The sequence below is a fragment of the Martes martes genome (assembly GCF_963455335.1).
Source record: "Martes martes genome assembly, chromosome: 5".
NCBI classification, from domain to species: domain Eukaryota; kingdom Metazoa; phylum Chordata; class Mammalia; order Carnivora; family Mustelidae; genus Martes; species Martes martes.
The window spans coordinates 101588311-101606365 of NC_137892.1; the positions used below are offsets into that span (position 1 = coordinate 101588311).

At 36.7% G+C, this 18055-nt stretch overlaps 1 protein-coding gene across 1 annotated transcript in view; it reads left to right on the forward strand.

Annotated features, from left to right (window-relative positions):
* The window catches only part of UIMC1 (ubiquitin interaction motif containing 1), a 130191-nt gene that overhangs the window by 43910 nt on the left and 68226 nt on the right, over positions 1–18055 (forward strand). The window contains exon 3 of the mRNA XM_080803896.1: positions 3777–3861. Within this exon, the coding sequence (XP_080660022.1) occupies positions 3777–3861 (85 nt within the window). The remainder of the gene's footprint in view (positions 1–3776; positions 3862–18055) is intronic.

The window sequence follows — 18055 nt, forward strand, 5'->3', positions numbered from 1 at the left end:
TTTCACTTAGCATTTTACTTTCTAGATCTGTGTTGTTGCAAATGGCAAGATTTTATTCCTTTTTTTATGGCTGAGTGATATTCCATTGTTTATATATACCATATGTTTTTATTTTATTTTATTTTATTTTTTAAATATTTTATTTATTTATGTGACAGAAAGAGACACAGCAAGTAGGAAACAGAAGCAGGCGGAGTGGGACAGGGAGAAGCAGGCTTTCTGCTGAGCAGGGAGTCCAGTGTGGGGCTTGATCCCAGAACCCTGGGATCATGACCTGAGCTGAAGGCAGACGCTTAACAACTGAGCCACCCAGGTGCCCCATACCATATCTTTTTATCCATTCATCTATTAATGGCCACTTGGGATGCTTCCATAATTACATTTTAATTATCCTTTGAGGAAAGAAATGGAATTTGGATTCATGAATTTGATTTTTTTGGTGTAATATAAAATTTGGAATGTTCTATTAAATGTATAAAGTTTTGGATGATAATGTTTTGCAGATGTAAAATACCAAGTTTACCACCCATTTCACTGATGTTTATTGTAAAATTGTAGAAAATCACAATCTGTAGACACTCTGTCCTTCTATTAATCTAACTTTCATTTCTGTCCTTTGATCCTACTTGTCATAAACATTCTTTCCTTGCATGGAAGTATTAAGTTCGCTGAAAATACTGAACGTATCAGAAAAATAAGTCTTGCTTTCTACTTTATTACCTTGTCCTAAAAAGTTCTAGAAACACTAAGCATTCATTTTATAATTTGGAATTCTCCACAGACCTTTCCCCTTTAATAAATCCTGTTATGGCAAGTAATAACAGTTATTTATGATACATTTACATATCACATAATAAAGTGATTATGTATCAAAAATATTCTTGAATTGAATGCATTTGCCTTAGCCTTATGTAACTTACAATTTCTTTCTTTTTTTTTTTTTTGAGATTTTTATTATTTATTTATTTGACAGACAGAGATCACAAGTAGGCAGAGAGGCAGGCAGAGAGAGAGAGAGGAGGAAGCAGGCTCCCAGCTGAGCAGAGAGCCCGATGCAGGACTCAATCCCAGGATCCCGGGATCATGACCCGAGCCGAAGACAGAGGCTTTAACCCACTGAGCCACCCAGGCGCCCTGTAACTTACAATTTCTACTATGCACAGTATTTAGTTTGGCTGACATTTTTTTCAGTAATAGAAACTATACTGAGTAACTGTGGCACAGGCTTCTTAAATCTAGGATGTTTTTCCCATAGTTACTTCTGGCTCTGTGATAGTTAAAAGTTTAATCCTTTATGTTTTTGTACAGTTAAAAATTTGTACAGTTAACATTTGTTGACAGTGAAACAAAAATTTTTTGTATCATCCAGTTAATCACGCATTTCTTAAAATAATTGCTGTGTTGCCAATATCTGTGCATTTATGAAGCTACAGTGAAAAGAATGTTGTTGGCTTTGTTTTACTAATTGTTCTTCCATGTCATGGTCTGTTTCCTGAATGTGTCAGGCTATGTTGTTATTGAAATATGGTACTTGACCTACCTTCTTTGCCTCATATTCACCCAGCATTTCCAAGCAGATAACTTTGCAATCTTCTGCTGATTTCCTGATAGTTTTATATACAGACAATCCCTGAGTTTTGATAGCTTGACTATGAGTTTTTGAGTTTATGATGGTGTGAAGTGATAGACATTCAGTAGAAACTGAACTTCAAATTTTGAATTTTGATCTTTTTCTGGGATAGCAGTACATGATATGATACTCTTTTGTGATACTGGGCAGTGGCAGTGAGCCACAGCTTTCAGTCAGCCACACAAGCATGAGGATAAACAGCTGGTCCATTTACAACCGTTCTTTATCCATAAATGCATTCTGTTTTTCACTTTCAGTACAGTATTCAGTAAATTATATGGGATAGTCAATACTTTATTATTTAAAAAAAAGGCTTGTGTTAGATGATTTTGCCCAACTGTAGACCATTATAAGTGTTCTGAGCTTGTTTAAGGTAGATTAGGCTAAACTGTGATGTTTGGTACATTAGGAGTATTCAGTACATCTTCAGTTTATAATATTTTCAACTTGTAATGTCTGGTCCTTCTGCAAGTGACTAGTCTGCAGTTTTCACCATGGAAGTCTTCTTATGTTGTGGCAATGTCAAATCACTGTGTAAGTTTCTAAATGCTTATTCTCAGTTTCTATGTTTATTTTATTTTATTTTATTTTTAAGATTTTATTTATATGAGAGAGAAAAAGAGAGTACAAGCAGGGGGAGTGGCAAAGGGAGAAAAAGAAGCAGGCTCCCCACAGAGCAGGGAACCTGTTGCAGGGCTGGGTCCCAGGACTCTGGGATCATGACCTGTGCTGAAGGCACTTAACTGACTAAGCCACCAGGCACACCTCTATCTTTATTTTGTTAGAGTAGTAACAGGCAGTGTGCTAATTTCCACTCATCTATAGATCATATTTTCTGTAGCATTGATTCAGGTTTTACAGTGACAAAATATTCTACTTTGAGCATTATTGTGCACACATCTTTGTGCTTGTGAGTGTATCTGTATTTTTAATTCCTAGAAGTGTATTGCTGGGCAAAGATTATGTACATTAATGATTGCAGAGGTTATTGCCGATTTGCCCTCTAAACATATTGGATCCATTTTATCCTGTCAGTGGTATAAGAGTATTTGTTTCCCCACATAAAGTGTTTTATAAAACATTTTATTTTTGCTATTAATACAGGTTTTAAAAGCATATAACTGTTTTGATTTATGTCAAACGTCTTTACATATACTTATTAGCCCTTTGTGTATTTTTCCCTATGGGTTATCTTATCATGGCCTTTGCTTATAGGAAGAGGTTAAATAACGGTCTTTTTACTAATTTGTAAGAGCTCTTTATAGATAAAGAAAATTAGCTCATTCTCTGATAATTATGTTGCATAGTTTTCCCTAGTTCTGTTGCTTTTTAAGTACTGATTTAAAAATAGATGAATACGGGGTGCCTGGGTGGCTCAGTTGGTTAAGTGGCTGCCTTCGGCTTGGGTCATGATCCCAGAGTCTTGGGATCAAGTCCCACATCTGGCTCCTTGCTCGACAGGGAGCCTGCTTCTCCTTCTGCCTCTGCCTGCCCCTCTGCCTGTGCTCGCTCGCTCACTCTCTCTCCCTCTCTCTCTCTGACAAATAAATAAATAAAATCTTAAAAAAAAAATAGATGAATACACACTGACTTTAAACATAGTTACTCATTTTTTAAAAAGATTTATTTATTTATTTGAGAGAGAGAGAAAGAGTGGTGGGGGGCAGGGGCAGAGAGAAAGGAAGAGACCATCTTAAGCAGACTCTGTGCTGAGTGCAGAGCCTGACACGGGGCTCGATCTCACCACCCTGAGATCACAACCTGAGCTGAAACCCAAGAGTCAGATGCTTAACTGACTGAGCCATAAGGCACTCCCATAGTTACTCATTTTTTAAGTCCTGAATCAAGCTTTCTCTGAACTTGAGTCCATGCTTACTGGCATTATGCAGATGGCCAATTTTTACACGAGTGTCCATGTGACAAATAATGTCAATATATTATACATTTTAATTTTTAGGATTTTTAATTGTTCCAGATCTACATTTTTTATTGTACTATAAAGGATCTTTTTCAGCTGTTTTCTGTAAACATTTACAATAGCCACTGATTCTGCAAGAGGCTCAGTGATCTCTTAGTTATAGAAGAGGTAGAAAGAGTACTAATTTTAATAATAGCCACCCTGATGGTATTTCTTGTTTTGCAACAGGAACCAAAGGAGGAGAATGGATTGCAGAAAATGAAGACAAAACAGTCGAATAGAACAAAGTGTTTGGCTAAAAGAAAAATTGCACGTATGTTTTTATTTTTGTGTTGAAAATGCTTTGAAAAGTGCAGCAGAGAATTGACACTGATTTCTTCATTAAGAAGAGAGATCTCTGAGGGGCACCTGGGTGGCTCAGTGGGTTAAAGCCTCTGCCTTTGGCTCAGGTCATGATCCCAGGGTCCTGGGATCGAGCCCCACATCGGGCTCTCTGCTCAGCAGGGAGCCTGCTTCCTCCTCTCTCTGCCTGCCTCTCTGCCTGCTTGCAATCTCTATCTGTCAAATAAATAAATAAAATCTTTAAAAAAAAAAAAAAAAAAAGAAGAGAGATCTCTGAGTAAGGATGTATGTGCTTCCTATTTATTTTGGATTCCATTAATCTTAGGATTCACCATTACCTACAACTTATACAGTTGACTTATTATTGGTAGAGGTTTGAAATTAGAATGTGAACTTCAGAGTTAGGCACACTTGGATTTTAATTCTTCCTTTAGCCCTTACTATATAGACTTTAGGCAAGTTAATGCTTTCAGCCTACCTCTCTTTCTTATTAATAAAATATAGATATAATACTTAGTGACTCAAATAATATATGTGCTGTCGAAGCGAGCACTTAGTGGCTCAAATAATAGTACCTACTATAATGATACTAGTTTTGTCATGTTAAAAAAACAACATTTTAACTGAGTAAATTTGAAGATTTAATTGGCTTTTATTAAATAATTCATGAATTGGGCAACATTTCATCTAGTAAATAGAGAGGTGCTCCTGAGGAATTGTCCAAAATGGAAGGTTTTTATTATTATTAGCGAATTATTAGCGAAAAAAAAAAGAGAAAGAATTATTTTAGGGAAGACCATCTTTCTTTGCTTATAGGGGATAGGGGTCTTATTAGGTGGATTACCTCATCTTCCTTTGGGGTGGAGAGTTTATGTGATTATCTCATTGGTGCTTAATCAGAAAATTCCTGGTTGACAGGTTAAGACTTAAATTTCTGGGGAAATTTGAAACTGTAGTTAAGTTAGGTATTAAGCCCCGGTTTGGCAACTTGGCCTGGTCCAAGTGACGCTGTGTGGACCTGTGGTTTTCCTTTTAATGTTTGTTAAATTGTAAGGGGAAAAAGTCTTCTCTACTCTTAACACTTCAGTCTGGTCATCACATGTTTTGGGAGTTTTTCCCCCACACCAAGCAGTTCTCCAGTTTTTAGTCAGACACTGTTGAGTATCTCAGTTTAACCACTTCTGACACTGTCTGCCCAGAGATAGTATCAGATCCCACAGGATTCACTTTTTTACAGCAACTGCAAGTCCAGGTCATTACCTGTGCATCTGACTGACTGGCTATTCAGAGGTTTACATTATCCTCTCTTTGGGTTTGATTAATTGGTTAGAATGGCTCATAAAACTCAGGGAAATCATTTAATTACTAGATAACTGGTTTATTATAAAGGATATAACTCAGGAACAAGCAGATGGAAGAGATGTATAGGGCAAGATATGGCAGAAGGGCTGCAGAGCTTGCATGCCCTCTCCAAATGTGAGAGGAGTATCCCAGTATCTCCACCAACCTTTCCAGTATCTCCACCAAACTAGAAGCTCTCCAAACCCTGTAGTTTACAGATTTTTATGGAAGCTTTGCTATATAGGCATGAGTGATTAAATCATTGGCCATTGGTGATTGATTCAAAGTCCAGCCAGCCCCTCTGTCTGTTCCCTCCAGGTTGGGGGACAGGGATGGAAGTTCCTACCCTCTAAACCCATGATTGGTTTCCTCATACTTAGAGGCTTTCTAAAAGTAAGTGCATTAACGTAACTCTCAGGTATGGTTGAAAAGGTTTGTTACAAATAAGAAAAGATACCTTTATTGTTCTTTTCACTTAGGAAATTCTGAGGGATTTAGGAGCTCTGTGCCAGGAAACAAAGATCAAATATATATTTATTAGTTTAAGTCAGAATAGCACAAAAATTTTTTGTTGTAGGTTTTGCTTTCTTTTTTACAAAAGTTTATTGCTTTCTTTTTTTGCTTTATTTGCTATATTTACTTTCTTTTTTACAAAAGCTTATTGAAGATAAGCAAGGCTTTATTTCACTATTAGTTTGAATTTCAGTGATTTAAGGTAGATTAACCACAGACAGTTCTTTGTTGTGAAATCATTGCATTATGTCTAGAGGTAGCTGTCACTAGGTTAGATCTGTTGAATGTACTCAAGTTATCTTCAGTATTGAAAATTGTTGAAAATAGTTTATTTTTTGAGATGCAATAATCTTTATCAATTGATAAGTTTATGTCATCATAGGTGGACTATTGATAGTTGTCTGGTTATTCTGAATCTTTACAATCAAATTGGGTTTTACTTTTTTATTTAGTTGTGTCATGCTGTTTTTCCTGGTCTGACGACCCTTTTTATCTTTTTTATATATTTTGACAACTTTTGTCTTTTACAATGACATTTAATGTAATTATTGGTGTTACTGAATTAAAATGTACAGTTTTGAATGCTGTTCATTTGTTCCAACTGTTTTGTCTTTTTTATTCTTTTTCTGTCCTCTTTTGTATTTGTTGAATATTATTTTGATTTCATTTTATTTGTCTTATCTTTTAAAATGTGTTTAGTGGTTGCCCTAGAGTCTCTAGTACACACATTTAATTAATCACAGTCACCTTCAAATAATATTCTGTTGTTTCATGTGTCATGTAGACTATGTAACAGTATACTCCCCAATTTTTGTCTACTCTGCTTTGTGTTATATTTACCATACATTTTAATTTTGCACTTGTTATAGTACACAATACATGAATACTATTTTGGTTTAGATAGTTATCTTTTAGAGCAATAGAAATAAAAACTAAAGAATTCAGGGGGCTCCTGGGTGGCTCAGTGGGTTAGGCCTCTGCCTTCAGCTCAGGTTATGATCTCAGGGTCTTGGGATCGAGCCCTGCATTGGGCTCTTTGCTCAGCAGGGGGGCCTGCTTCCCCCACCCCGCCTGCCTTTCTGCCTACTTGTGATCTTTGTCCATCAAACAAATAAATAAAATCTTTAAAAAAAACAAACTAAAGAAATCAGTACTTTATTTTTCCCATCTCAAGGGCTGTTTATTTCTTTTTGTAGACCCCAGTTTCTCTTGGAAAGCTTCCTTTATCACTTTTATAATGTAGATCAGTTGCCAATTAATTCTGTTTTTATTTGTCTGAAAAAGTCTTTTTTTTTCCCATTTTTATGGTAACTATTGAGGTATAACTCAGTTACCATACAATTCATTCATCATACAATACCTTCATTATTTAAAGTATACAGTGGTTTTTAGTATATTAAGCATTGTGCAGCTGTTGCCACAGTCTAATTCTAGAACATTTTCACCACCCTCAAAAGAAACCCTGTATGCTTACCAGTCACCTAAATTCTTCATCCACTCAGCCCTCAGCAACTACGTATTGATTTTCTGTCTCTGTAGATTTGCCTATTCTGGACATTCCATGTAAATGAAATCATAGAACATACATCTTTTGTGACTGGCTTCTTAGCTTAGTGTTTTCACATTGGCATCATCAGTACTTCATTCTTTTATTGCTAAGTAATATTGCATTATACTGCTGTGCTGTGTTTTGTTTATTCATCATTTGATGGACATTTAGATTGTTTCTACTCTGGCTATTACAGCTAAAGTTGCTGTGAACATTTATGTGCAAGTTTTTGTGTGGACATGTTTTCATTTCTCTTGGGTGTATACCTAGCTGTAGAATTCCTGGGCCATATGGCAACTCAGTATTTAATTATTTGAGAAACTTCCAGACTGTTTTCTAAAGTAGCTACCTGTTTTACATTTCTACTACCATTGTATGAGGGTTCCAGTTCCTTCTTATCCTTGCCAGTACTTATTTTCCTTTTTTTAAAAATTATAGGCATTCTGCTGGTTATGAAACGGTATCTCATTGTGGTTTTGATTTACATTTCTCTGATGACTAATGGTGTTGATCATCTTTTTGTGTGCTTATTTGCCATTTGTATATTTTCTTTGGGGAAAAGTTGATTCATATCCTTTGCTCATTAACATTTTTTAAATTATAAAACTCTCATAAAACATACTGAGCAGAGAGCCCGATGCAGGGCTCGATCCCAGAACCCTGGGATCATGACCTGAGCGGAAGGCAGAGGCTTTAACCCACTGAGCCACCCAGGTGCCCCTCTCATAATATATTCTTATAATTGTCTGTATTTCTTGGTGTTAGTTGTGATGTCTCCTCTTTCATTGATGATTTTATTTATTTGGGTCCTTTCTCTTTTCTTTTTGATAAGTCTGGCCAGGGGTTTATCAGTCTTACTGAGTAAGTCTTTCAAAGAACCAGCTCCTGGTTTTGTTGATCTCTTCTGCTGTTCTTTTGGTTTATGTTTCATTGATATCTGCTCTGATCTTTATTATTTTCCTTCTCCTGCTGTGTTTAAGCTTTATTTGCTCTTCTTTCATCAGCTCCTTTAGGTGTAGGGTTAGGTTGTGTATTTGAAACCTTTCTTGTTTCTTGAGAAAGGCTTGTATTGCTCTATACTTCCCTCTTAGGACCACCTTTGCTGCATCCCAAAGATTTTGGAACAGTTGTGTTTTCTCTTTCTTTCTTTCTTTAAAGATTTTACTTATTTGATAGAGACACAGCAAGAGAGGGAACACAAGCAGGGGGAATGGGAGATGGAGTAGCAGGCTTCCCACTGAGCAGGGAGCCCAATGTGGGGCTTGATCCAAGGACCCTGGGATTGTGACCTGAGCTGAAGGCGGACGCTTAATGACTGAGCCACCCAGATGCCCCAGAACAGTTGTGTTTTCATTTTCATTTGTTTCCATGAATTTTTAAAATTATTCTTTAATTTCCTGGTTGACCCATTCATTCTTTATAGGATGCTCTTTAGCTTCCATGTATTTGAGTTCTTTCCAACTTTCCTCTTGTGATTGAGTTTGAGTTTCAAAGTATTGTGGTCTGAAAATATGCAGGGAATGATCCCAGTCTTTTGGTACCAGTTGAGACCTGGTTTGTGAACCAGGATGTGATCTGTTCTGGAGAATGTTCCATGTGCACTAGAGAGGAATGTGTATTATGTTGTTTTTGAGTATGTTCCGAATATATCTGTGAAGTCCATTTGGTCCACTGTGTCATTTGAAGCCCTTATTTCCTTGTTGATCTTTTGCTTAGATGATCTGTCCATTTCAGTGAGGGGGGTGTTAAAGGCCCCTACTATTATTGTATTATTGTCATTGCATTCCTTTGATTTTGTTATTAATTGGCTTGTATAATTGACTGCTCCCATGTTAGGGGCATAAATATTTACAGTTGTTAGATCTTGTTGTATAGACCCTTTAAGTATGATATAATATCCTTCCTCATCTCTAATAGTCTTTGGCTTAAAATCTAATTTGTCTGATATAAGGATTGCCACTCCAGCTTTCTTTTGATGTCCATTAGCATGGTAAATGGTTTTCTACCCCCTTACTTTAAATCTGGAGGTGTCTTTGGGTCTAAAATGAATCTCTTGGAGACAGCATATCAATGTGTCTTGTTTTTTAATCCAATATGATACCCTGTGTCTTTTGATTGGGGCATTTAGCCCATTTACATTCAGGGTAGCTATTGAAAGATATGAATTGTATTCCTGTGCCATTTGGTACATGTGCCAAAGGATGTGCCATTATATTGCCTGTAAGGTGACTGTTACTGTATATTGTCTCTATTACTTTGTGGTCTGTGTTACTTTTAGGCTTTCTCTTTGCTTAGAGGACCCCTAACAATATTTTTTGTAGGGCTGGTTTAGTGATTGCATATTCTTTTAGTTTTTGTCCTGGAAGCTTTTTATCTCTCCTTTTTTTTTCAGTGATAGCCTAGCTGGATATAGTATTCTTTGCTGAATATTTTTCTCATTTCGCCCTGAGTATATTATGCCAGTCCTTTCTGGCCTGCCGGGTTTTCTGTGGCAAGGTCTGCTGCCAATCTAATGTTTCTACCATTATAGGTTACAGACCTCTTGTCCCAAGCTGTTTTCAGGATTTTCTCTTTGTCTCTGAGATTTGTACGTTTTACTATTAGATGTGAGGGTGTTGACCTATTTTTATTAATTTTGAGGGGGGTTCTTTGTTCCTCCTGGATTTTGATGCCTGTTTCCTTCCCCAAATTAGGGAAGTTCTCTGCTATAGTTTGCTCCAATATACCTTCTGCCCCCCTCTCTCTTCTGGGATCCCAATTATTCTAATGTTTATCCTAATGATATCACTTAATCTCTTGAATTCTCCCCTTGTAATCCAGTAGCTGTTTATCTCTTTTTTTCTCAGCTACTTTATTCGCCATCATTTGGTCTTCTATATCACTAATTCTCTCTTCTGCCTCATTTATCTTAAAAGTCAGAGCCTTCATTTTTCATTGCACCTCATTAATAGCCTTTTTTATTTCAACTTGATTAGCTTTATTTCTCCAGAAAGGGATTCTCTGGTATCTTCTATGTTTTTTTTCAGACCCAGCTAGTGTTTTTATAATCGTCATTTTGAACTCTAGATCTGACATCTTACTAATGTCCATGTTGATTAGGTTCCTGGCAGTCGGTACTGCCTCTTATTCTTTTTCGGTTTTTTTTTTTGAGGTGAGTTTTTCCGTTTTGTTATTTTGTCCAGAGAGGAATAGATGCATGAGAGAACAAAATGCTAAAAGGGTATCAATGACCCCAGAAAAATGTACACTAAACAAATCAGAAGAGACCTGAAACCCGGGGGGAAAGAAAGAAAGAAAGAAAAAAAAAAGAATATGATTATGCTGGTGAATAGAACAGAAGCACACACTAGATTTTGGGTGTATTTTGGTCTGTTAGAAGAAACTGCCTCCCAAAATTTTAAAGAAAGAAAAACATATATAAGGGTAATTACAACAAAGGGATGGTATATGACTGCAAAGATGAAATTAAAAAGGATTTTAAAAAAGGAATTGATTAAAAAAAAGAGGAATTGATAAGAAGTTGATTGACAAAAAGAAAAAAGAAAAAAAAGAGAATGTGATCAGGTGGATGAATAGAACAAAGCCGTATGCTAGATTTAGGGTATATTTTGGTCTATTAGAAGAAAGAAAACCAAAATTTTAAAGAAAGAAAAATTTATGTGTATACAAAAAATAAGGTTATATACAATGAAGGGGTAAAATATGACTGTAAAAATGAAAATTAAAAAATTTTAAAAAAGGAGTTGATTAGATAAGAAGTTGGTTGAAAAAGGAAAGAAGAGGGGTGCCTGGGTGTCTCAGTTGGTAAGTGTCTGCCTTCAGCTCAGGTTATGATCCCAGGGTCCTGGGATTGAGCCCCGTATCGGGCTCCCTGCTTAGTGGGAAGCCTGCTTCTCCCTCTCCCACTCCTCCTGCTTGTGTTCCCTCTCTCGCTGTCTTTCTCTCTGTCAAATAAATAAATAAATAAATAAAATCTTAAAAAAAAAATCTAAAAAAAAAACCCAAATAGAAAAAAAAATTAAAAAAATTTACTTTGAAAGACTAAAGAATCATGGGAAAAAACCATGAATTCTATGTGCTGTATCCCCTAGCACTGGAGTTTTGCACTTCTCATTGATCAGTAAAGTTGGTCTTGGCCTTATATTCTTGCTGATCTTCTGGGGGTGGGGCCTGTTGGAGTGATTCTCAAATGTCTTTGCCCCAGGCAGAATTGTACCATACTTGCCAGGGGCCACACTAAGTAATCTGCTTGGGTTTCCCTGAAGGCTTTCCCTACATCTTAGGGGAGGAGAATGAAAATTGCGGTCTCCCAGTCTCTGGCCCTGGAGAAGCCAAGAGCTTGGGGCCCCGCTCCTCAGGGCACCCTCAGAGAAAAGCAGTCAATCACTCCTGCCTCCCTGGTCTCTAGTCGCACTCCATACTCACCTGGCCTGTCACTGAGTGTTTCTGTGTCTGGCATTTAACCCTATTTGGAGTCTACAGACCCAGTAGATTTCTCAAGCGAGCTCCTGTGCCACTTGTCCCAGGAGAAGAAGTCTCCCATTCCCACTTGAAGACCAGTGGCCCAACTGTGCTGCAGATCACAGTTTATGGCAACCCTGCCCTGAGAGCTCACTCCTGGGCTCATTCTTTGTAGCTGGCTTCCCCACTCAGATACCTCGTAGCTTTGCTGCACTCAGGCACCCTTAGTCTTTTTGTGACCCCAAGGGTCCTGAGACCACACTGTCCCAGCAAGGGTTCCACTCCCCATAAAGCCACAAAGCAATGCCCCTCACTGGAGCAGACTTCTAAAAGTTCCGATTTTATACTCTGCTGCTCTATCACTGCTGACAGAGGCTTTTTCTCCCCACCCCCTGCAGTCTGTCTTCCCATATATCACCTCAGATTCACTTCTTTGCACATCCTACCTTCCAGAAGGTGGTCACTTTTCTGTTCGTAGGGTTGCTGCTATTCTTTCTTTGATCTCCTATTGAGTCTGTAGGTGGTTTGATAACTATCTAGATGAATTCCTAGGACTGGATGAAATTTAGTAGGTCTCCTACTCCTCTGCCATCTTGCTAATAACCCGTCCTGGGGTGGGGGGAAATATGTATATATGTTTGCAGCAAAATTGAGGGGAAGGTACTGTGATTTTCCATTTACCCCTTACTTCATACATGTATAGCTGCGTTCATCAGAGTGGAACACTTGTTACAATTGATGAACATGGATTGACATATTATATGTCAATAGTCCATAGTTTACATTGGCACTCACTTTTGGTGTTATCCATTCTCTGGGTTTTGACAAATATATAATGATGTGTATCCATCATTATGGTATCATACATTTTCACTGTCCTAAAAAATCCCTTGTGCCCTCCCTATTTATCCTGCCCCCCACTAATCTCTTATAACCACTGCTCTTTTTACTATCTCCATAGTGGCGCCTTTTCCAGAATGTCATATAAGTTGGAATCCTGCAGTATGAAGCCTTTTCTAGTTGGATTCTTTCACTTAATAATATGCATATAAGGAGTGCCTGGGTGGCTTAGTGGGTTAAAGCCTCTGCCTTTGGCTCAGGTCATGATCTCAGGGTCCTGGGATCAAGCCCCGCATCAGGCTCTCTGTTCAGCAGGGAGCCTGCTTCCCTCTCTCTCTCTGCCTGCCTCTCTGCCTGCTTGTGATCTCTGTCTGTCAAATAAGTAAATAAAATCTTAAAAAAAATAATAAGGTTCTTCTGGGTCTTTTTATGTTTTGGTAGATCATTTCTTTTTATAGGTGAATAATTTCATTTTCTGAATAACATTGTTTATTCACTCACCTACTGAAGGTCATTTTGATTGCTTCTGAGTTTTAGCAATTAAGACTAAAGCTTCTATGAACATCTGTGTGCATTTGTGTGCATCTCTTTTGGATAACTAACCAAAGAGCATGATTACTGGATTGTATGGTTAGAGTATGTTTGGTTTTGTAAATCACCAAACTGCTTTCCAAAGTGTCTGTCATTTTGCATTCCCAGCAGAAATGAATGAGAGTTCCTGTTGCTCCACATCCTCACCAGCTTTTGATATTTTCAGTGTTCCAGTATTTGGTCATTCTAATAGGTATATAGTTAATTATCTCATTATTGTTTTAAGTTGCATTTCCCTGATGACATATATGGAATATCTTTTCATATGCTTATTTGCTATCTATATCTTAGTGAAGTATCTGGTACGGTCTTTGGCTCAGTTTTTGTTTGGTTTGTTTTCTTGTTGTTGAGTTTTAAAAGTTTTTTGTAACATTCTTTATCAGATGTGTCTTTTGTAAATACTTTCCCCCAGTGTGTGTCTTGTCTTCTCATTCTCTTGATATTATCCTTTGCAGAGCCGGAATTTTTATTTTTAATGAAGTCTAGTTTATCAATTACTACTTTCATGCCTTTGATGTGTCTGAAAAGGCGTTGCCATACTGAAGTTCATCTAGATTTTCTCTTACGTTATCTTCTAGGAGTTTTAGAGATTTGTGTTTAATATTTTGGTCTATGCTCTATTTTGAGTTTATTTGGGTAAGGTGTTAGGTCATTGTCTAGATTCATTTTATGGATATTCAGTTTTTCCAGCAACATTTGCTGAAAATACTCTTATTTGCTTCATTGTATTGCCTTTGTTCTTTTGTCACAGATCAGGTGACTATATGGGTTTATTTCTGCAGTCTCTATTCTGTTTCGTTGAACTATTTGGGTTACCACATTGTTTTTGATTACTATAGCTTTATATAGTAAGTTTTGAAGTTGGGTGTCATCAGTCCTCCAACTTTGTTCTCCTTAAATGTTATGGTGGCTCTTCTGCATCTTTCACCTTCTTCATATAAACTTTAGAATGAGTTTTTTGATATCTGTAATATGACTTGCTGGGATTTTGATTGGGATTACATTGAATCTGCAGAGCAAGTTGGGAAGAACTGACATCCTGACAGTGTTGAGTTTTTCTGTCTGTGAACATGGACCATCTCTTCATTTATTTCTTCTTTGATTTTATTCATCAGAGACTTGTTTTCCTCATGTAGATTTTATACATTATTTTGTTAGATGTATCCCTAAATTATAAGTATTTCATTTGGGGGATGCTAATAAATTGTATTTTGTTGTAAATTTTAAATTACACTGTTCATTGTCGGTATATGGGAATGTGGTTAATAATTTGTATTTTGTTGTAAATTTTAAATTACACTTGTTCATTGTCAGTATATGGGAATGGGGTTAACTTTTGTATATTAACCTTATATCCTGTAACCTTTCTGTAATTGCTTACTAGTTCCAGGAGTTTTTTTGTCAGTTCCTTTTGATACTCTACATAGATGATCATGTTATCTGTGTACAAAGACAGTTTTCTTTCTTCCCATCTGTATGTATTTCCTTTTCTTGTTATTGCATTGGTTAGTATGTCCACTGTGATGTAGAAAGGGAATGGTGAGAGTTTGACATCCTTGCCTTTTTCTTGTCCTTAGTGGAAAAGCTTTAAGTTCTTCCATTAAGCCTGATTTTAGCTGTGTTTTTTGTAGACTTTTTTTTTTTAATCAGGTTGAGGAAGTTCCCCTCTATTCCTAATTTGTTGAGAGTTTTTATCATGAAAGGTGTTTGATTTTGCCCAGTGCTTTTTCTGCACCTATTGCTATGATCATGTGATTTTCCTTTTTTATCCTGTTGATGTGTTGGTAACATTCACTTTTAAGTGTCACACAAGCAGTGCATATCTGGGATAAATCTGACTTGGTCGTGGTGTATAATTCTTCTTAGGCGTTGTTGGATTTGATTTGCCAATGTTTTGTGAAGAATTTTTGCGTCTGGCATGCCTGGGTGGCTCAGTCGCTTAAGTGTCTGCCTTCAGCTCAGGTGATGATCCTGGGGTCCTGGGATCGAGTCCCACATCAGGCTCCTTGCTCGGCAGGGAGTCTGCTTCTCCCTCTGCCTGCCACTTCCCCTGCTTGTACTCTCTGTCTCTGTGTCAAATAAATAAAATGAAATAAAAGAATTTTTACATCTGTGTTCATGAGAGATATTTGTCTGTACTTTTCTTGTAATATTTTAGTATTAGGGTTAATGATGGTCTTATAGATTGAATTAGAAAGTGTGGCCTCTTTTTCTATCCTCTGAAACAGATTATAGAGAATTTGTATTACTTCTTACTTAAATGTTTAGTAGAATTCACCAGTGAACCCATCTGGGCCTGATGCTTTTTGTTTTTGGAAGGTTATTAATTATGGGTTCTGTTTTTAAGTAGATATAAACCTATTCAGATTGTCTATTTCTTATGTCAATTTGGGCATATTTTGTCTTTCAAGGAATTGGTCTGTTTCATCTAGGTTATCAGATTTGTAAGTATGGAGTTGTTCGTAGTATTCCTTACCTGTTCTTTAAATGTCCACAAGATGTGTAGTACTGTCCCCTTTGATTGCTGATAGTAGTAATTTATGTCCTCTCTCTTTGCCTGACTAGAATCTTATCAGTTTTATTGATCTTCTTAAAGAACCAGCTTTTGGTTTGTCTCACCTTGTCTGTTGATTTCTTTCTTTTTTTTTTTAAAATAAAGTGTGAGAGAGAGTGAGAATGAGCTGGGGGAGGGGGTGCCAGGGAAGAGGGAAAAGCAGACACCCCTCTGAGCCGGGAGCCTGATACAGGGCTCAGTCCCAGATCATGACCTGAGCTGAAATCAAGAGTTGGATGCCTAACTGACTGAATCACCCAGGTGCCCTTAAGTTGAGGTATTTTCCCTTTAAACCCACTTTGTTGTGAGTTTTTATCATGAATGGATGTTGAATTTTGTCAAGTGCTTCTTCTGCATCTTTTGAGATGGTCATATGATTTTTATCCTTCGTTTTGTTATTTGTTTTGTTTATTGACATATAATTAACATACAGTGTTCATTTTAGGTGTGCAACATACTGATTCAATAATTTTTTTGGTTCAACAGTTTTTTACATTACTAAGTTCTTATAGCACAGTAAGTGTGGTCACCATCTGTTACTATACAACATTATTACAATATTATTGACTATATTCCCTATGCTATACCACCTATTTACTTTAAATCTGTAGTTGTCTTTTTATTTATTTATTTATTTATTTGAGAGTGAGTGAGTGAGCATGAGCAGGGTAGGGGTCAGAGGGAAAAGAAGAAGCCGACTCTCCCCACTGAGCAGGGAGCTCAATATCGGCTTGATCCCAGGACCAGGAGATCATGACCTGAGCTGAAGGCAGGCACTTAACCGACTGGGCCACCAAGGCACACCTGTAGTTGTCTTTATATTTAAAGTGGGTTTCTGGGGTGCCTGGCTGGCCCAGTCAGTGGAACTTGTGACTCTTGAACTCAGGGTTGTGAGTTTGAGCCCCACATTGGGTATGGAGATTACTAAAAAAAAATCTTTTAAAAAAAAAGTATAGTGGGTTTCTTGCAGAGTTTGGTGTTGTATTTTGATCCACTCTGAAAATCTCTGCCTTATAATTTGTGCATTTAGTCTGTGGCGGCATTAAAGGTGATTATTAATATAGTTGGATTAATATCTACCTTATTTGTTACTGTTATCTGTTTTTGCCCCTCTTTTTCATTCCCATTTTTGTCTTCTACTCTTTTTCTGCATTTTGTGGTTTTAATTGAGCATCTTACATGATTCCATTTTCTTTCTTTTTTAAATATTTCAGTTGGAATTCTTTCTTTACAATTTTTAGTGGTTGCCCTAGAGTTTGCAGTATACCTTTACAACTAATCCAAGTCCATTTTCAAATAACACTGCAATGTGTACTTTATAATGTTATGTTATATATAATGTTATATATAAATAATATATAATATATAAATATATATAGTGTTATAATGTACTTTATAATATTATGTGTACTTTATAATAACAAAATTATATTAATTCCTCTCATTCCTTGTATCGTTGTTATTTATTTCACAAATGGAGACACATATATAAACATAGGATATATAAACATACACAATCAATTACTTTAATAGTATTAGCTTTTTGAGCAAACTGTTTTCTATTAGATTAAGAATAAGAAAAATAAGTTTTTATTTTACCTTCATTTATTTTTTCTTTGATACTCTTCCTTTATGTATATCTGAGTTGTTTTTTTTTTTTTAAGATATTATTTATTTGCCGGAAAGAGAGACAGCGAGAGAGGGACTATAAGCAGAGGGAGTGGGGGAGGGAGAAGCAGGCTTCCTGCTGAGCAGGCAGCCAGATGCAGAGCTCTATCCCAGGACTCTGGGATCATGACCTGAGCTGAATGCAGATGCTTAACGACTGAGGCACTCAGGAGCCCTTATATCTGAGTTTTTGACCTGTGACTAAGGAACTTCTTTCAACACATCTTGCAAGGCAGGTCTCCTGGCAACAGATTCGCTCCATTTTTGTCTGAGGAAGTCTTTATTTCTTCTTCACTTTTGAAGAATAATTTGCAGGGTATTGGAATTCTGCGTTGGTGGGTTTTTTTCTTCCAACACTAAACATTTCACTCCACTCTCTTTTTGCTTGTGTGGTTTCTGAGAAGTCAGATGTAATTCTTATCTTTTTTAAAAATTTCATTTTTTAAATTAAATTTAATTTTTAAAAATTTAAATTCAATAATTAACATATAAGGTATTACTGGTTTCAGAGGTAGAGGTCAGTGATTCATCAGTCTTAGAGAACACCTAGTGCTCATTACATCACGTCCCTTCCTTAATTTCAAGCACCCAGTTACACCATCCCCCTCACCTTATTCCCCTAATTCTTATCATTATTTCTGTATAGGT